The 20,856-nt window shown below is 46.2% G+C and overlaps 1 protein-coding gene and 1 long non-coding RNA gene across 8 annotated transcripts in view; both read right to left on the reverse strand.

Annotated features, from left to right (window-relative positions):
• Positions 1-5,900: 5,900 nt before the first annotated feature.
• LOC138848543 (uncharacterized) lies at positions 5,901-10,141 on the reverse strand. The gene is made up of 2 exons (XR_011386422.1): positions 6,811-10,141; positions 5,901-6,180 (listed from the first exon to the last, which is right to left on the reverse strand). It is a non-coding gene; the product is annotated as an uncharacterized lncRNA (long non-coding RNA).
• A 781-nt stretch (positions 10,142-10,922) lies between these two features.
• Positions 10,923-20,856, reverse strand: part of GCC2 (GRIP and coiled-coil domain containing 2) — a 63,787-nt gene continuing 53,853 nt past the window's right edge. For 4 of the 7 annotated variants that reach the window (XM_051834687.2, XM_051834681.2, XM_051834680.2 and 1 more), the window contains one exon: positions 10,923-18,183. In XM_051834687.2, coding sequence (XP_051690647.1) covers positions 18,098-18,183 — 86 coding nt within the window. In that variant the 3' untranslated portion in view covers positions 10,923-18,097. Of the gene's footprint in view, positions 18,184-19,441; positions 20,834-20,856 lie in introns of those variants that run through there. The other 3 variants (XR_011386423.1, XM_070068690.1, XM_051834683.2) reach the window with 1 other exon arrangement.

A 20,856-nucleotide genomic window follows, 5' to 3' on the forward strand; every position in this document is an offset into this window, starting at 1 on the left:
TAAATACATACATTTAAACTTACACAAAAAAGCACATTTTTTGGAAATATTTTGAAGGCTATATTCATACAGATCAGTGATTAGTATGTCTGCTCTTATTTTCCACCTCCATTAATTTCAGTGCCCAAGCACTCAGCCAGAGGGCAAAGAAAAAAGCACTTTTCTGCCTGCAAAATAAGAAGTTACTCTCTCTTGCATCTTCAGAACTTTTCTTTAGAAAAACTTAACTATAGGGGCTGGGGCTGTGGTGAAGTGGCTAAAGCTGTGACCTGCGGCGCTGGCATCCCATATGGGCGCCGAGTTCTAGTCCCAGATGCTCCTCTTCCAGGCCAGCTCTCTGCTGTGGCCCGGGAGTGCAGTGGAGGATGGTCCAAGTCCTTGGGCCCTGCACCCGCATGAGAGACCAGGAGGAAGCACCTGGCTCCTGGCTTCGGATCAGCGCAGCTCTGGCCAGTGTGGTCAATTGTAGAGTGAACCAGTGGATGGAAAGCCTCTCTCTCTCTCTTCCTGCCTCTCCTCTTTCTGTGTAACTCTGACTTTCAAATAAATAAATAATTCTTAAAAAAAAAAAAACAGAAAAAAGAAAAGTTTACTATAAAGTAAGGCTGAATTGTGAAGTACTGATGTCAGCCTGGGCTGGGTTCAAACCAGCAAACCAGCTCGGCCATCCCTGAGTGCCTTTCAGACTTCACCGTCTACTTTCAGCTGATATTCCACATGCTTTTTCCTCTTTAAAAATGATGTACTATTTCCTTAAAAATGCATAGCATTCTCCTTCTTCACCTCTCTCATGCATGTCCCATGGGATCCTGTTTTTTTTATATATATATATTTTATTTATTTATCTGAGAGGTAGAGTTACAGACAGTGAGAGGGAGAGACAGAAAGGTCTGCCATCCGTTGGTTCACTCCCCAAATGGCCACGACAATCGGAGCTGCGCCGATCCAAAGCCAGGAGCCAGGAGCTGGGAGCCTCCTCCGGGTCTCCCACGTGGGTGCAGGGACCCAGATGGGAAGAGGAGCAGTCAGGACTAGAACCGGCCCCCACATGGGATGCTGGCACCACAGGCAGAGGATTAACCACGGCGCTGGCCCATCCTGTGTTCTTGGTATTTCCATTTTATAGGATGCTGATCATGAAGGCAGGGGTGAGTGAGGCTCCGATCTTCTCTCAACTGTAAGTGGATTTGCAATGCTGATGGACCACTGCCTCCCACTTCCAACCAGAGGCCCAGGGCAATTTTGCAAGGTTCCTGTCCACTCCCTCTTGATAACTATTCCCATGGTTTAAAATATGGATCAGAGACAGGCCTGGAATATGGGAATGTTGTGCAAGATATTTCAAGGCAAAGGGGGATTTAGCTTGTATTACTGTTGTAAAATTTTACTTCTTTGAGCTGTACACAAACTCATTGCCCACTCTCATGCAATGACCATACAGCATGAGGTCAGGAAAGGCTCATAAAAGTTGAGTATGACTTCCTTATGCTGGTGACATTTACCTACTGAATATCATTGCTGTGAATGTGGCTGGTGGCTGATGATGTCAGTAATCAACATATTATACATATGGAAAAACACTAGGAAGAATATATCAAAAGGAGTCGGTGTTTAGCCTACCAGTTAAGAGAACTGTGTTTCACATCAGAGTGTCGCAGTTCTATTCTGGGCTCTGGCTTCTTACAACTTCCAAGGCAGACAGGGAAAGGCAGCAGACAGCTCGAGTAGTTGAGTTCCTGGCACCCACACTGGAGACCTGGATTGGGTTTCCAGCTCCTGGCTCTAACTTCAGGCATTGCAGACATTTGGAGAATGAACCCAAGGAAGGGAGTTTCTCTCTCTCTCTCTCTCTCTCTGCCTTTTTATTATGTTAAACAATTTTTTGGAAGAATATACCAAAATGCTAATGATAACTTTCTCTGGGTGACCTTTTGTAACTTTAGGTGTAGAATTGGGTCAATTGTAATTATTAGCGAAGTGACACCTTGCCAGTAGGGACTCTATTTTAGAACACCTGAGATTCCATCTTGAGAAAGCACCCCACACTGTGAAACTATGGTCTGAAACTAACTATGGTTAGGGATCAGCACTATGGCATGTTGAATAAAGCCACTACCTACTGTGCTGGCATCTCATATGGGTGCCGGTTCAAGTCCCGGCTGCTCCACTTCCAATCCAGTTCTCTGCCATGGTCTGGGAAAGCAGCAGCAGATGGCCCAAGTGCTTGGGACCCTGCACCCATGTGGGAGACCTGGAAGAAGCTCCTGGCTCCTGGCTCCTGGCTTCAGATCAGTGCAGCTCTAACCATTGCAGCCAATTGGGGAGTGAACCAGCGGATGGAAGACCTTTCTCTCTCTCTCTCTCTGCCTCTCCTTCTCTCTCTCTGCATAACCCTCTGACTTTCAAATAAATAAATCTTTAGAAAAAAACCACTATGGTCTAAAACTTACACAGTAACAGTACACTGCATCCCACCTGGTGGACCATAGAAACTCCCTAGCATGATTGGTCAAGCTTGAAACAGATAGGCTGCACCTGGATTAATGTTAAGACTACTTTGTCTATGTCCCAAATATGATTTAGGTCGATACCTAGAGTAATGCCAAGATTGTAATAGGTATTGTCAAGATTGAATTGATATTAGTTTCACATAGGCCTTAGGTCAGCTTGACCCTAGTAACCACATATTTCTCCCTGAATCCAGATATTCCCTCTCCCTCCTTGTGGTTTTTGCCTTTATAAACCCTGTTGTTTGAGCTCCAGGACTGAGAGTTCTTTAGGGCATAAGCCCGCTCTTGACCACTGGCAATAAAGGACCACCAAATTTTATCAGTGTGTGGTGCTCCTTCGTATGCATTTGCTCAGGTACAACATTAGTTTATGACATATTGTATCATGGGTCCATGAATAGCTCACTTAAAAATTACCTTGTTTAGTTTCTGATTATTTTTTAAAGATTTTATTTATTTATTTGAGAGGTATACAGACAGTGAGAGGGAGAGACAGAGAGAAAGGTCTTCCGTCTGCTGGTTCACTCCCCAAATGGCTGCAACGGCTGGAGCTGGGCTGATTCAAATCCAGGAGCCAGGAGCTTCTTCCGGGTCTCTCACATGGGTGCAGGGGCCCAAGGCCTTGGGCCATCTTCTACTGCTCTTCTAGGCCATAGCAGAGAGCTGAATTGGAAGAGGAGCAGCCAGGACTAGAACCGGCGCCCATTTGGGGTGCCAGCACTTTAGGCCAGTGCTTTAACCCGCCGGCGCCTCAGGGTTTAGAAGGAGAGGCAAGGAGGTGTCCATCTCACTTTGGGCTGGGGTCTTCAATGCGGATGGAAACACCCGGGATCTGTGAAGGGGTCACTTTCTGCTCTGCAAGTTGAGTGGCTGAGAATACGTGCCCTTCCCTGAGACGTGCAGCGTAAACCGAAACAAGCACGCACACAAAAATGACGAGAGTGCGAGCGTGAACTAACACCGTCATGCAGTAAAGTAAACATGGAAATGCTGAAGTCCCTTAGTCCACCACCCAGATATAATCAATGGTCTTCCACTTTTTATGTTCTTTTCACAGTCTCAGTTTTGTGTATCCCAATAGATACTCAGAAGTATATTTTTACTTATTCATATGAAAATTTTCAAGCACACAGAAATTTAGAAATATGCTAATCTATGAATAGTATTAAGCTGCCGTCTGCATTGAGCAATTAATATTTTTGGTTTGTTTAATCTATATTTTACTGACATTGAAAGTAAATTACTTTAAAAAATAAATTACTTTGTTCCCATCCACTGTTTCACTCCCCCAAATGCCTGCTGCGGCTCGGGCTGGGCAGGAACCAGAACCAACAGCTGGGATGTAATCCAGGTCTCCCTATTTGATTCATCACCTGCAGCCTTCCAGGATTTGTATCAGCAGGAACTGGAATCAGGGGCCAGAGCCCAGTATCAAACGCAGGCTCCCTAATATGGGATTCCGGTGTCTTAGCTGGCAACCTAACTGGGAAGCCAAATACTCGTCCGTCCCTAGGTTCATTAGCAATCATCTGCTACGTTCTGGAAGGCATCGCCTTAGCGCCTCTCTCCCCCAGGGAAAGAGTGATCGCAGTACTTCTGTACCACAAACCATCCACTCAGCCTGGCGGGTTCGAGCCCCAGCTCCACTCCAATTCCAGCTCTCTGCTATTGCACACCCTGGAAGGCAATCGGTGATGGCTCAAGGTGTTGGATTCCTGCGACCCTTGTGGAAGACCTGGATTGAATTTCCAGCTCCCACCTTCTGCCTGGCCCAGCCCTGGCTGGATACTTGGGGGTGAACCATTAAGTGGTAACTCCTCTGTCTCTTGTGTCTCTGTCTCTCTGCCTTTCAAATTAAAAACAAAACAGAAATCCCCAAAGAAATGGGCACTTAGGTGTGCTCATTTAGGCCTTCTCAGTCAACTGAGGTATGAAATACATGTATGTATGTTGATGCAGGTCCATTAATCTATTTGAATGTTTGCATATAAGTAGCATATGCATATGCATCTAAATATACGATATAAAGAAATATTTTACATATGTTTGCATCTTAAGACTATATGTTTGTATTTATCTTTTTTAAAAAAAAAAAAAGATTTATTTATTTGAAAGGCAGAGTTACAGAGAGGCAGAGGCAAAGAGAGAGAGAGAGAGAGTGAGAGGCCTTCCATCCACTAGTTCACTCCCCAGATGGTTACAATGGCTGGAGGCTGTGTCAGTCTGAAGCCAGGAGCCAGGAGCTTCCTCCTGGGTCTCCCATGTAGGTGCAGTGGACCAAGCACTTAGGCCATCTTCTACTGCTTTACTGCTTTCCCAGGCCATAGCAGAGACCTGGATGGGAAGTGGAGCAGCCAGGACTCAAACTGGCGCTCATATGGGATGCTGGCACGGCAGGTGGTGGCTTTACCCGCTACGCCACAGCACTGGCCCCATGTATTCATCTCAAAGAATATGATTTCTATGGATGCCTCTGACTGACCTGGCAGCACGTGTGTCCTTCTTGGGTTACTCATTGGCTTATTTGTAATTTTTCTTTCTCTGAGAGTGAGACCTGGCTTTTTAATATATATATATATATATATATATATGCACAGCTTTCAAAGTCAATTAAAATTTTGTTTTGTAAAAGTCTATGATTTGGGGGCCAGCGCTGTGGCGCAGCTGGTTAACGCCCTGGCCTGAAGTGCCGGCATCCCATATGGGTACCGGTTCAAGTCCCGGCTGCTCCTCTTCTGATCCAGCTCTCTGCCATGGCCTGGGAAAGCAGCTCCGGAAGTTGCAGCCATGTGGGGAGTGAGCCAGCAGATGGAAGACCTCTCTCTCTCTTTCTCTCTCTCTCTCTCTCTCTCTCTCTGTGTAACTCTGACTTTCAAATAAATAATCTTTTAAAAAAAAGTCCATGATTTTAAACCTTATATTTTTGTCAAAACTCATTAATTTTTTCAATATTCTAAGAGCTAACATAGAATTCTCATATGTTTTCTGTCTGCAAGAAGAGGGGAGATTTTAAGTTAGTCCCTAATTCCCGTGGCCCATCATGAAAGGAGTCTCACAGCTCTGAGAGAGAATTCGTCTTGGGCAGGTTTCAGGAAAGACCAAGGCAAGTCATCTATACCATTGGTACTAAGCCGACAATCACTCTGGCCTACTTCCTGAAATGTGCTGTTTAAAATAGGCTTAAACATCCCCAAAGCAGTCACTGATATTTTGGAGTTGGGGAGTATTTTTCAAAAGAAGTTCCTGGTTCCTGGAAAACATTTGGAGTTAATTTCAGGGTGGAACAGTGTGTCATCAGAATAGCACCATGTAACCAATGGAGCACAAACCACACATGTGATCACTACATTTCCTAATACCCACATTATAAAACCTAAACAAACGAACTTAATTTTAACAATATTTTATTTAAATCAGCATTGTAACCAATTTCAACATGTATTCACCATAACAATTAGTGAGGCATTTTACTGTCTTTTTTTCTCCTGAGTCTGGAATCTGGTGTGTGTTCGATGCATATGGCACATCTCCATTTGAATGACCACATAGCCACGTGGGATTAGTGGCTACTGTGTTAAACAGAGACATTCTAGAATAAAGCGGTTCCTTTAGAAGGATTTCAAAGTTGTGGTCCACAAGGCAGTTTGACAGCGGCGCTGAATGACTTCTTCTTTTCCAGGAAAGGAAGCAGAAATGAAATTAAGTTAGCTGCATATTTTATGGGTCCCAGGAGAAAGGCAAATGGCCAGAGAGAATGAGCTCAGTGAGAAACTGGGAGCGAGTCACACGAATTATGCACTGGACAATGTCCAGTGCTCTGCGTGAGCCTCTAGTTTACAGTAAGGCTGTATTGTGTTACCAAATACAGACATTTCCTAACTCTGCTTAGGGAGGAGGCATACATTGCTACCTTACAGACCACCATGGTCTCATACTTCCCCAAATATCGTGTTCTACTCTTCGGGGATTTTATCTTATTGTCTTTTAAACTACACTAACAGAAATAAGGAAACATTTTAAATTGTTCAGAGTAGGTCTGAATCCTATTTTGGGCGTAAGTAAAAGAGTAAAACAATCACACTTTGGTGTACAAACTAGACATCCAAAGCAATCAACAATGTAACTTCCTCCGTTAGCCAGCAGTCCTCTTTTATATTTTTTTAAGATTTCTTTATTTATTTATTTGCAAAGCAGAGTTACAGAGAGGCAGAGGCAGAGAGGGAGAGAGAGAGAGAGAGAGAGAGAGAGAGACAGAGGGAGAGGGAGAGGGAGAGGAAGAGAGAAGAAAGTCTTCCATCACCTGGTTCACTCCCCAAATGGCTGCAATGGCCAGAGCTGCACTGATCCGAAGTGGGTCTCCCACATGGGTGCAGTGGCCCAAGGACTTGGGCCATCTTCCACTGCTTTCCCAGGCCATAGTAGAGAGCTGGATTGGAAGTGGAGCAGCCAGGACTCAAACTGGCGCCCATGTGGGATGGCGGCACTGCAGGCGGTGGCTTTATCCGCTATGCCACAGCGCTGGCCCCTGGCCGTACTCTTACCAAAGGACATTGTTTCTAGAATATAGCACATCATTTAAAATCAGTATAGGTGTGAGATCAGTTTAATAATTGGTTTCTGTCGCTCCCCCTCTTCGTGGAGGAACGACACAGGACCCTGCGCTGTTCTTTCGTCTGCTCGGCCCTCCCCGGGTTTGCTGCTGGTTCTTCCCGGGTTGGCTACTATCCCTTCCACCTCCGTGGAAGGGCAATTCCCCCTGGCCGCATTCCCCACTTCCGCAGGGGAGCGGCACACCGCCAGCCGGCTCTACTCGGGGGGCTGCACAGGTGTTCCTTCAGCTAGATGTTCCCCATAGATGTTCCCCATAGATGTTCCTGGTGAATGCCGTCTCTCTCCTCCTTTATAGTCCTCCTCCGCCAATCCCAACTCGGCTGCCCACACGCCGAGTACGCTGCTCTCCAATCAGGAGCAAGTCCTACAGTTAATTGGTTGAACTGGAGGCAGCTGTGCGGAAGCTGTTTACTTCTCTCCCAGCGCCATATTGTGGGAGAGCAGATGCATAGAATAAGTCTTAATTCCAGTAACTCAGTCTAGTCCGGGTTGCTCCCCACAGATCCCCCTTTCTTTTTATTTTTGGCGTTGATACGCGCCTGTCTTCGGTGTCCCGCGGCACACACTCTGCTCTACTTGCTAGAGTTGCCACAGGCTCTTACAAGTCCTATCAGGCAAACCGAATCCGGGTCCTCTCTTCGCCATGTTGTGAGGAGGTTTTTAGGCGCTGATGCGTGCCTGTGTTCGGTGCCCTGCAGCGCATGCTCTGCTCTGCCTGCAGGGGCTTACAAGCCCTATCAGGCAAACCGAATCCAAGCCTTCTCATTGCCTTTTTGTGGGGAGGCCTTACTGATGTTAATTCGTGCCTGTCTTCGGTGACCTGCGGCGCATAAGCTGCTAGCCGCCGCAGGTGCTCATCGTGCTCATCGCCTCACTTAATCAGGCAGACCGAATCCAAGCTCTCACATTGCAGTGTTGTAGGGAGGCCTTTCTATTTCTCTATTTCTCTATCTCGGGCATTCCTATTTCTCCCATTTTACTTCTATCTTCCAGCATTCCTATTTCTCTCACTTTGCTTCTAAACTTCTATTTCTCTTATCCCTGCAGCTTCCCGGTGCCCGCCCCGAGGCTACTTCTCGGCGGCTTCCCGGCTGAGCCGCTTCAGCCCGCGCCTCTTTCATCTGTGCAGCTTCCCGGCTTTGCGCGGCTTGGCTTCGCGCGCTCCGCGGTCTCCACGCCCTTCGCGTCTGCACCACGGCCTCGCGCCAGCCCCGTTCCCTATCTATTCACGCCCCGTGCTCTCTCTGCACGCGGCGGCTTCCGCGAGTAACACAGCGTAGCTTGCGTCTCCGCCACTAGGATTCAATCTAAGTTCCCCGGGCTAGCCTGGCGAATTCAACCCAGCATACGTCTCCACCCCACGATTTGGCTTCCCGTCCTTTGCTCCCGGGGCTAATCAGACGGATCCCAATCTGGCTTACGTTTCAGCTTCTGGTTTCAACTTTTCGCCCCCCATTCCCGGGCTAACTTGAGAATCCCAAAGTGGCTTTCGTATCCGCCTCGGCCTGCCCCCCGCGGCTTCAATTTCCCTAACACTTTTCTCTGCCCGGTATGTTTCCCTAAGTTTTCTTCCAACAATATTCCTCCCTCATTTCTCCTGGCCTCTCCCCACAGTCCGCATCCGAGTCTGTTTGTTCTAGCTTTCACTTTCGCTTTTGACCTTAGAGATTTCTCCCAGCTTCCCCCTGTAGTCCGTATCTGAATTTATGCCTAGGCTTTCAATAGCTTCTTCCGCCACCTTTTTCGTTCGGCTTTTCCATAGGCTGTTTGCTAGTCTCTCTCTCCGATATTTTCCCTAGGCTGTTTGCTAGTCTCTCTCTCCGAGATTTTCCCAGTTCTTCCCGTTTCTTCCCTCCTAAGTTTGCTATCCGTCCTAAGTTTCCTATCCGACCTAGGTTTCCTATCCAAGCTAGGTTTCCTATCCGAGCTAGGTTTCCTATCCGAGTCACGGCACCATTATGTCGCTCCCCCTCTTCGTGGAGGAGCAACACAGAACCCTGCGCTGTTCTTTCGTCTGCTCGGCCCTCCCCGGGTTTGCTGCTGGTTCTTCCCAGGTTGGCTACTATCCCTTCCACCTCCATGGAAGGGCAGTTCCCCCTGGCCGCATTCCCCACTTCCGCAGGGGAGCGGCACACCGCCAGCCGGCTCTACTCGGGGGGCTGCACAGGTGTTCCTTCAGCTAGATGTTCCCCATAGATGTTCCCCATAGATGTTCCCCATAGATGTTCCTGGTGAATGCCGTCTCTCTCCTCCTTTATAGTCCTCCTCCGCCAATCCCAACTCGGCTGCCCACACGCCGAGTACGCTGCTCTCCAATCAGGAGCAAGTCCTACAGTTAATTGGTTGAACTGGAGGCAGCTGTGCGGAAGCTGTTTACTTCTCTCCCAGCGCCATATTGTGGGAGAGCAGATGCATAGAATAAGTCTTAATTCCAGTAACTCAGTCTAGTCCGGGTTGCTCCCCACAGTTTCCATGTTTACAAGTTTTTTATATTTTGTTATAAGACTAATTAATAATTAATTTGAAAAGCAGAGAGAGAGACAGAGAGAGCGAGACCGAGAGATTCCATCTGCCAGTTCAATTCCCAAATGGAATTGGGCCAGACTGAAGCCAGGAGCTAGGAACTCCATCTGAGTTTCCCACGTGGGAAGGGCCCAAGCATTTGGCCACTGTCTTCTGCCTTCCCAAGCACATTATGCAGGAATGCTGAATCAGAAGTTGAGCAGCCGAGACTCCAGCCAGCACTCAGATATGGGATACAGGTGTTGTAAGCAGCAGCTTAACTTGTGCACCACAATACCAGCTCTGGTTTTCTTTAGTTTCATGAGCAGTTAAAAAGAATTGCTTTTCAAAAAAAAAAAAAAAAAAAAAAAGGCCGGCGCTGCAGCTCACTAGGCTAATCCTCCACCTTGCGGCGCCGGCGCCGGCACCCCGGGTTCTAGTCCCAGACGGGGTGCCAGATTCTGTCCCAGTTGCTCCTCTTCCAGTCCAGCTCTTTGTTGTAGCCCGGGAAGGCAGTGGAGGATGGCCCAGGTGCTTGGGCCCTGCACCGCCTGGGAGACCAGGAGGAAGTACCTGGCTCCTGGCTTCGGATCGGCGCAGCGCACCGGCCATAGTGGCCATTTAGGGGGTGAACCAATGGAAGGAAGACCTTTCTCTCTGTCTCTTTCTCTCACTGTGTAACTCTGCCTGTTAAAAAAAATAGTACAACAACATTCAGAAGAGCCGATAAAAACCAAACCAACCCAAACATGTATTTTCTTTAAGGTGCCAAAAAAAAAAAAAAAAAATCAAGGAACACAATCAACATACATTTTTATAACTGCATGTCAGAAGTAGACAATGATAGTATCTAACATTTATTGTGCATGTCCCATGTACCAGGCACTGCTCTGAGTCAGCCTTTTACCTGCATACTTTCATTTAATCCTATGAGATTATCACTCCTACTCAAGAATTAGGAGTGAGTCAGCAGCACGGAACAGGAATCACCCCAAAAAGTGTTTGTTCTCATAATAAGAAATCGGGGATAGGTTATGGATTGTTCAATGACAAGAATGAACACAAATTCTATTTCCAAATCCACCATTCTTAGCACATCTATTGCCTCATTGTCCCAAGATGGTTGTCACAGCTCCAGGCAGTAAGCCTACTTTCAAGTAGAGAGAAGGAGGAACAGTGATGCCACGAAGCTCTCCCTTCCTTGTCTTTAGCAAAGAGGTGCCTGCCAGCAGATTTCCTTATTCTCTTCACTGACCACACAGGGATCGCTGGCCGTTCCTACCTGTCAAAGCAGGTGGATTTCTTTTTTTTTTTTTTTTCTTTTTTTTTTTTTTCTTTCTTTTTTTTTTTTGACAGGCAGAGTGGACAGTGAGAGAGAGAGACAGAGAGAGAAAGGTCTTCCTTTGCCGTTGGATCACCCTCCAATGGCCGCCGCTGCAGCCGGCGCACCGCGCTGATCCGATGGCAGGAGCCAGGAGCCAGGTGCTTTTCCTGGTCTCCCATGGGGTGCAGGGCCCAAGCACCTGGGCCATCCTCCACTGCACTCCCTGGCCATAGCAGAGAGCTGGCCTGGAAGAGGGGCAACCGGGACAGAATCCGGCGCCCCGACCGGGACTAGAACCCGGTGTGCCGGCGCCGCATGGTGGAGGATTAGCCTATTGAGCCACGGCGCCGGCTCTTCTTTTTTTTTTTTTAACGCCTGGCGTGGAAGGAGCGAGAGAGAAGGCAACCTCACTCTAAAATTCACCTGGTGCTGGGAGAGCCAGAGCAATCTTGAAAAGGAATGGCGTTGGAGGACTCACACATCCTAACTCCAAATCTTACTACACAGCTGCAGTAATCAAGATGGCGGTGAGATGGTAGTATACCGGCACACAGCCGGATCAATGGCGTGGAACTGAGAGTCTAGATGTAACTCCGTAAGCGGATGGATAATTGATTTTCAACAGAGGTGCCAAGACAGTTCAGTAGGAGGAGAACGGTGTTTTCAATAAATGCTGCTGGGGCTAATGGATGTCAATGAAGAGAATGAAGATGGACCTCTTTTATAATTTAAAAAAGTAATTCAAGGTAGACCAGAGATCTAAAAGCATAAAACCATTGACAGGAACAAAGGAATAGATCATTGTGAGCTTGGATTAGCCAAGGCTTTGGGCACAAGTGACCCAAAAGCAAAAGACAAAGGTAAATTAGACTTGGCTGGAGATACAAACTTTCCTGCTGGAAATGATACCATGCAGGAAAGTAAACATACAGCCCACATAGTGAGACAAAGTATTTGTCAGTCATGTACCCGATAAAGGACATAACTAGACTATGTAAAGGGTACCTACAACTAAATAATGGACAATCTAACTTTAAGAATAGGAATAAGTTAAACAGGCATTTCTCCAAACAAGATATACAAAGCACATGCATGAAAAATGCTCAACATATAACTAATGACATTGAATTATTAGTTCCATACAAATCACAGTCATGAGATGCCAACTTATACCCACTAGAATGGCTGCAGTAAAAGAGATGGTGGTGAGCCTCACATCCTGTTGGTGGGATTGTAAAGCAGAGCCATCACTTCAGAAAACCGTCTGGCAGTTTGTCCAACAGCTGAACGTGGAGTTACCATGACACGACATCTCTACTCCTAGGTGCACATCCATGAGAAATGAAAGCATATTCACACAAAACCTCGCATGCACACTTTCCTGGCAGTCAAAAGCTGGCAACACCCAAACATCTGTCACCTGGGGAGTGAAATATGGTATTCACTGATGGAATATTATTCAGCAGTGATAATGAATGGAGGACTAGGGCAGGTACAGTGTGGATGAACCTTGAAAATATTAGTTGAAAAAAGCCAGACACGAAAGACCTAATACTGTATGATTCCATGTGTATGCAGGCCGGGAATAGGCCAATCTAGAGACAGAAAGGATATTGATAGTTGCCAACAGCTGGCGCAGGGTGATAATGACAAATTCTTTTTTAATTCTCTTTTTAAAAAAGATTTATTTATTTGAAATGCAGAGTTACAAAGAGGCAGAGAGAGAGAGAGAGGTCTTCCATCCACTGGTCTACTCCCCGAGATGGCTGCAATGGCCGGAGTTGTGCCAATCTGAAGCCAGGAGTCAGGACCTTCTTCCAGGTCTCCCATGTGGGTGCAGGGGCCCAAGGACTTGCGCCATCTTCCACTGCTTTCCCAGGCCATAGCAGAGAGCTGGATTGGAAGTGGAGCAGCAGGGTCTCGAACCAGTGTCCATATGGGATGCTGGCACTGCAGGCAGTGGCTTTACCCGCTACGCCACAGTGCCGGCCCCAATGACAATTTCTAAACTTAGGTTGTGGGTATGTTGTCACAATTCTGTGAATATACTAAACCCAATATATTGTTTACTCTAAATCAGTGAATTTTTTTTAAAGATTTTATTTATTTATTTGAGAGGTAGAGTTACAGACAGTGAGAAGGAGAGACAGAGAGAAAAATGTCTTCCATCCGCTTGTTCACTCCCCAGATGGCTGCAATGGCTGGAGCTGCACCCATCTGAAGCCAGGAGCCCGGTGCCTCCTCCCGGTCTCCCACACGGGTGCAGGAGCCCAAGCACTTGGGCCGTCTTCCACTGCCTCCCCAGGCCATAGCAGAGAGCTAGATTGGAAGAGGGGCAGCGAGGACTAGAACCAGTGCCCATATGGGATGCTGGTGCCACAGGTAGAGGATCAACCTACTGCATCATGGTGCCGGCCCCTCAGTGAATTTTATGGTATGTAAATTATATGTCAATAATGGTTTAATAAACAAAACACAAGGTATAATTACGTAAAAAAAAAAAGTATACTTGGAGCCGGCATTGTGTAGCAGTGGGTTAAGCTGCTGCCTGTGACACTGGCATCCCATACTGGAGCAGCTGATTCAAGTCTGGGTTGCTCTGCTTCTGATCCAACTCCCTGCTAATGCACCTGGAAAAGCACTCTTTGGTTCTTGAAGCACATGTGTGAGGCTCGGATTGAGTTCCTGGCTCTTGGCTTTGGTATGGCCCAGCCTTAGTTGTTGCAGTCACTCTGTCACTCTATCTTTCAAATAAAGAAATATTTAAAAAAAAATCCTGTTTTAAAAATGTGTGGGTGTAGGGGCTGGCTCTGTGACATAGTGGGTAAAGCTGGCACCTGCCATGCCGGCATCCCATATGGGTGCCGGTTCAAGTCCTAGCTGCTCCACTTCTGACCCAACTCTTGGCTATGGCCTGGGAAAGCAGTAGAAGATGGCCCAAGGCCTTGGGCCCCTGCACCCACATGGGAGATCTGGGAGAAGTTCCTGGCTCCTGGCTTTGGATTGGCACAGCTTTGGCCATTGCAGCCAACTGAAGAGTGAACCAGTGGATGGAAGACCTCTCTCTCTTTGCCTCTCCTTCTCTCTGTGTAACTCTTTCAAATAAATAAAGAAATCTTTAAAAAAATGTGTGGGTGGGTAAATATGTAAAATGGAGATATTTGTCCCTAATAAAAGCAAATATTAGCTCCATGTCACCCCTACTTCATCTTTTCTCCTACCCATTTTTCCCTTCTCACATTAATTTGGATCAAATATAATCTCAACTACCACAGTTCTGCATATTTTTAAAAGATCAGAATTCTTTTTGAACATAGACACGATATTATCAAAACTAATAATTCAAAACATTTCCTTAATGTTAAATACTTTGCCAATGTCACTATTTTTTAAATTTTATTATTATTATTTTTTTTTTGACAGGCAGAGTGGACAGTTAGAGAGAGAGAGAGAGAAAGGTCTTCCTTTTTGCCGTTGATTCACCCTCAAATGGCCGCCGCGGCCGACGCACTGCACTGATCCGATGGCAGGAGCCAGGTACTTATCCTGGTCTCCCATGGGGTGCAGGGCCCAAGCACGTGAGCCATCCTCCACTGCACTCCCAGGCCATAGCAGAGAGCTGGCCTGGAAAAGGGGCAACCAGGGCAGGATCTGGCACCCCGACCGGGACTAGAACCTGGTGTGCTGGCACCGCAAGGCAGAGGATTAGCCTAGTGAGCCACGGCACCAGCCTCAATGTCACTGTTTCTAACATCTTACAACAACGTTTTACACAGGAGCTGCATGATGATCTGCTGCTTCCATGTTTTCCCCTGGAGGCTTGGCCAGTCCTCTGCTCCCTGAGCTCACAGCCTCTGCCCTGGGGAGTCTTCATCCCTGTTTTTTTCCTTTCTCAGCTTTCGGGAGCACATTTTCTCAATAAGTCTCTAAGAAAGGATGCATGGGAAGCAATTTCTTTCTAGTTGTTAGGCATCTGAAAATGTTTTTTTCCTTCCACATAATTGAAGCTCTGTTGTTTATAGAATTTCAGGTTGCAAATAATTTTCCCTCGGATTTTTGAGGAATTTTCTGGTGTACAGCGTTGCCAGTGACAAGTCTGAAACAATTGTCCTTTGGCAACTTTTTAGAACGTCTTTGTTCTAAAAATTTCCATTAACATGCTGTAAGCCCTTTTCCACGGCACTGGATCTTCCACAGCCCTTTCTTTTGAACTCTGTTATGCAAAGTCTTCTTACACTATTTCTTTAGAAGTTTCTTCCTATTTGATGTTCAAGGGACTCCTGTTAAATCTTGAGTTTCCTAGATTAGAATCTTTCCAATAGTCTACTTCTTTCTGTCCACCTCTTTCTCATCTTTTGTGCTTAGCTATTTCAATTTTTTAAAAAAGATTTATTTGAAAGGCAGAGGCAGAGAGAGAAATCTTACATCTTATAGTTCACTCCCCAAATGGCCCCAATGACATGAGCCACCGTTCAGAAGCCAGGAGCTTCCTCCTGGTCTTTTTATTTTTATTTTATTTTTTGGACAGGCAGAGTGGACAGTGAGAGAGAGAGAGAAAGGTCTTCCTTTTGATGTTGGTTCACCCTCCAATGGTCACCTGCGGCCGGCGCACCACGCTGATCCGAAGGCAGGAGCCAGGTGCTTCTCCTGGTCTCCCATGGGGTGCAGGGCCCAAGCACCTGGGCCATCCTCCACTGCACTCCCGGGCCATAGCAGAGAGCTGGCCTGGAAGAGAAGCAACGGGGACAGAATCCGGCGCCCTGACCGGGACTAGAACCTGGTGTGCCGGCACTGCAAGGTGGAGGATTAGCCTAGTGAGCCACGGAACCGGCCTCTTCCTCCTGGTCTTCCCATGCAGGTACAGGGGTCCAAGGACTTGGGCCATCTTCTACTGCTATCCCAGGCCATAGCAGAGAGCTGGATCAGAAGTGGAGCAGCTGGGACTCAGACCTGCACCCATATGGGATGCTGGCGCTGCAGGTGGCGGCTTTATCCTGTATGCCACAGCGCTGGCCCCTAGGTATTTGAATTTTAATTTCCAAGAGTTTATTCCACTTTTCTTCCTTTCTTTATTCTTTATTGAGGGCAATGAATGTCCAGTAGGGAATCTCTAAATGTCAGTCGTTTGGTGTTTTCTCCTGAACTGTAAAGTTTCTCAAGAAAATGACCCTGGTGGCCGGAGCGACAGGGTCAGCTGTTGGGTGCTGGGAACAGAGGTGGAGCAAGGGTGACAGAGCAGGCTGGGGGAGTGGGGGCATTCAGGGTGCAGATTTTCCCTTAACCCCTGGCTTTTCAATGCAGTTTTATTTCTCCTTTCTGATACTTTCGGATATACCTAGTATTCTTAAGTCCCAAACTTCTCTGGTTAAATTTGTTTAAAAAATAAAATCTCTGTCTTCCTGTTTTGGGTAGGACAAACTTTTTTTTTAAGATTTATTTTCTAGGATATGCAAATATAAAGTAGTTCTTATGAATCAGTTTAAATAGGACAAGCAACCAATAGAAAAACAGGCAACAAAATACATGAACAGACATTTACAGGAAACACAAATAATGATATAGTAAGAGATGCTCCATTTCACTAGTAATTTAAAACCACAGGAAAATTACAAACTAAAACCACAGTTAAGACTCCACCCATCAGCCTGGTCAGAATTACCAAGGCTGACGTTGGTTGTTGATGAGAATGAAGGCAACAGGAATTCTCAAACACTGTATTCAAAAACCACACTGATGCAACCAGCCCATCTGGCATGACCTAGTAGGGTTGAGCATGTGCACACTCCAGCATGTTGACTAAGATATATGCTCAACTCTTGTAACTAAGTATCTTAAAATAGGTAGAATACTGTTCATGCAACATCATCCCTCAGAATAAGACAGTGAAGACAACCCAAATGCTCACTGACAGATGGGATAAGTTGTGGTATAGTCATAAAATCTAATACTATATGGCAGTGAAATAAATGAACTACAGCTATGTGCATCAATATGGATTAAATGTTGAGTTAGAAACCAAGTTAGAAGAAAATCCGGGCCGGCGCCGTGGCTCACTAGGCTAATCCTCCGCCTGTGGCGCCGGCACACCGGGTTCTAGTCCCAGTCAGGGTGCCGGATTCTGTCCCGGTTGCCCCTCTTCCAGGCCAGCTCTCTGCTGTGGCCAGGGAGTGCAGTGGAGGATGGCCCAAGTGCTTGGGCCCTGCCCCCCATGGGAGACCAGGATAAGTACCTGGCTCCTGCCATCGGATCGGCGCTGTGCGCCTGCTGCGGCGGCCTTTGGAGGGTGAACCAATGGCAAAGGAAGACCTTTCTCTTTGTCTCTCTCTCTCACTGTCCACTCTGCCTGTCCAAAAAAAAAAGAAGAAAATCCGTAATATTCTAAATTTTATAAGGCTAACAAACAAAACAGTACAAATGCATAGGAATGATTAACACTAAATTCAGGATACTGCTTAGACATGAGAGGCATACAGGGAACTTCAAACACATTGGTATGTATGTATGTATTTATCTGAAAGTCAAAGTGACAGAGAGAGACAGAGAGACCTTCCAGCCTCTGATTCACTTCCCAGATGGCCACAATGACCACAACAGCCAGGGCGGGGCCAGGCTAAAGTCAGGAGTCAGGAACTTCATCCTGCTCTCCCACACGCACGGCAGGGTTCCAAGTACTTTGACCATCTTCTCCTGTCATGCCAGTTGCATTACAGGAAGTCAGATCAGAAGCAGAGCAGCACAGCAAGGTCTCACACTGGCCCCTCTGATAGGGGACACTAGTGTTGGAAGTGGTGGAAGTGGTGGAGTTAGACAGTGAGAGAGGCAGAGAGAAAGGTCTTCCTTCCGTTGGTTCACCCCCCAAATGGCCACAACAGCTGGAGCTGCACTGATCCGAAGCCAGGAGCCAGGTGCTTTCTCCCGGTCTCCCATGGAGCACTTGGGCCATCCTCTCCCAGTATTTACTTTTTGAGCTGACTGGTGGATTCATGTGAACTCATTTAACTATTACAAATGGATGCTCTGTTCATCCCATTGTTTGTATGACTGATTACCCAGAAAGAAAAAAATACCATCACAATCTTCTCTTTACTGATGAATCTATGGCATTGCTATTCCTAGCCAGGCTGCTCAGGTGGACAAAGCTGGACAAAGCTCAGGTAGAGGGAATATACTCCAGATGATTTCGTTGCCTGAGTCTTCTGTCATCTTTGCATTTCCTGTGTTGACAGCTGGAGTCTTCTGAGAGTGAAAGAGGGTGCTATTAATAATTACATAACAATGAGCACTAAATCCCTGCACTGCTGTTCTCAGCAGAACCGGAAGCTGATCGCTTACAGTCTCCTTTAATAATGCATTTTGAGGGGGCCTGTGCTGTGGCCTACCTAGCAGGCTAAGCCTCCCCTTGCGGTGTTGGCATTCCACATGCACATGGTTCTACTCTGGGCCGGTCCTCGTCTGATCCAGCTCTCTGCTGTGAAAGTGGTAGAGGATGACCCCAGTCCTTGGGCCCCTGCACCCGCGTGGGAGACCTGGAAGAAGCTCCTGGCTCCTGGCTTCCGATCCGCCCATCTCCAGCAGTTGTGGCCATTTGAGGAGTGAACGAGTGATGGAAGACCTTTCTGTCTTTCCCTCTCTGTGTAACTCTACCTCTCAAAATAAATAAAAATATAAAAAAGTGCATTTTGATGATATAAATTTATCCTGGTAAATAGTTTTTGAGCATAAAAATGTTTATAAAAATGTTTCAGTGAGAACTGCGATGGTCAGGACACTGGATTAGAGACGCAGCTCTGAGCAATTAGAAATGATGAAAAGTAAGTCAGAAAGGGCGCGAGGAGGGAAAACAACAATACACTAGCAGTGACCACTTGCTTGTGAACTACTCAGCCTGGCTGTGGCGTTCGCAGGTCAGCTCCATCCCTTTTTCTTCTGGTACCTTTGCTTCTCCCTCCCTCTGCTTTGTCCATCCCCATTTCACAGGCCAAACTCCAAGAGGAGTTAGTGGCTTCTGCCCCTCACGGAGAAAATCCCGTGAACTGAGGTCACCCTTAAGCTGGCAGAATCTTCGGCAGGCAACTGCGCCTGGGGGAATCTTGGTCCATTTTGTGGAAGGCCAATGCCTACCTATGTTGCTTCCAGTCTCAGCTGAAGCAGGATGTCAGACAGAGGACACCACGGTCTACAGGCACAGGCTGAAGTCAGTCTGCGCTAACCCGACTACCCGACAGGTCCTAATTGTTTAGGACGAGCCTGCAATTCCAAGTCATAATCAGCTTACAACCGCGGAGACAGTGTCTGATGAAGACTAACCACTGGAATGTAACACACAGTGAAGCATATTAAATTAATCACTGCGTTTCCTCAGGGCTGAAGCTATCAAAGAATGTGCCTTTTCTAATCAAAGTAGTAATTTTTCACCCTGCAAAAAAAGCATTTGCTATCACATTCATAATTCGAGACTGTATTTTCAAACAAGTTTGTACAGACTGCGAAAGGCTCAAAGAGGAAGTGAAATTTATTTAAATATTACAGTTACATTGTATGCTGCTGGCATACTCATATTCACAGTTTATAAAGTAAAAAAACTAAACTTTTAAAGTCAGCTTTGAAATAGATGCCTTTTTATTAATACATTCACTAGTTAGGTCTGCTCTTCTAGGACAGGAGCACAGACAGAGGAGATATTTTCTTAAAGAAACTCAACCTGTCAGCAGCAAATTCTAGTTAAGCAAATTTGGAAACTGAAGCTCTTTTGTGTAATTGAAGTAAAACAAAAAATCAGTTCTTCTGCTAAGTCTCAAAATTAGAGCATAAATTAGAAGACTAAAAACTTCAGAAAGCATACTGTGTGGTGATTTATTAACAAATATTAAAAGTAGAGTTTTCAAATTTGATTTTAAGAACACAGTTTAGATCTAGTCAAATACATTTAGGTATCAAATGGAAGTAACACCACCATTTGGGGTTACTGCCAGGAACTGACCTCCACGGTGTCTCCCTAGAATTCCCACTGACAGAAAGTTTAGGGACTGACACTGCCGGGACCCTGGCAATACCTGCCCCGTCATTCTCAGCGCTGGGCAGGACAGCCACTGTCCTGAGGTGCTTTATTTGGGGATACAGAGTATTCCCAAAACAGACTCATGGCTTGCAAGCAGCGTACCCTGTCAGGAGCCTGGGAAGACACCATGAAATCACCTACTGAGGTGTGGTCCCGACTACTCAGTGTTACAGCTGCATAGGGAGTTCTGAGATTAAGTACTTTAGACAGAAAGAGAACAGTGTAGGGTAAATAACTCATTGTAATTTAACTTAAGCATCATAATAATTAACTGTAACATGTTTACTTCATAATCCTTTGATAAATATAATTTCCTTCACATTCTATTTCCCAAATTTTCTCAACAATTTACAATAACAACCTATCTGCAATGAACAGCCTTGAAACACTACTTAAAAAGCTTAAATTCCAGTTGGGATGTATTAAAATTTAGTTAAGCTTCAAAATTCACAGTACTGCCTAGAAATGGGGGAGTCCCGAGGTACCGGGGCAGAGCGGAACCCAGTCTTCATGTTTGCTTTCTGGAGTTGTGTAGGGAGATCACAGAACTGTGGTCTCCGCTGTGTTGTGTCAGATAGTGGACTGGTATCAGTACTTCAAGCCGAGGCTCTTGAAACACATTTTCCACATATATGTACTGGTATATGAGGACGTGAACCTATATACACTTTCTGACAAAAGAATGACAGTTAAATATGTGAACCATTTTTGCCCAATGGATTCTATTTGGTTCGCAAATAATTTTCTTTCCATCAGTCTACCGAAGTCCAGACCAACTGTGCAGATAGGATGCCCAGCCAGAAGAACGGGAAGTATTTTCTTCCTCACCTTTGGAAAGTGAAAGAAAAAAG

Source organism: Oryctolagus cuniculus, chromosome 2 (genome assembly GCF_964237555.1).
Source record: "Oryctolagus cuniculus chromosome 2, mOryCun1.1, whole genome shotgun sequence".
NCBI lineage: Eukaryota > Metazoa > Chordata > Mammalia > Lagomorpha > Leporidae > Oryctolagus > Oryctolagus cuniculus.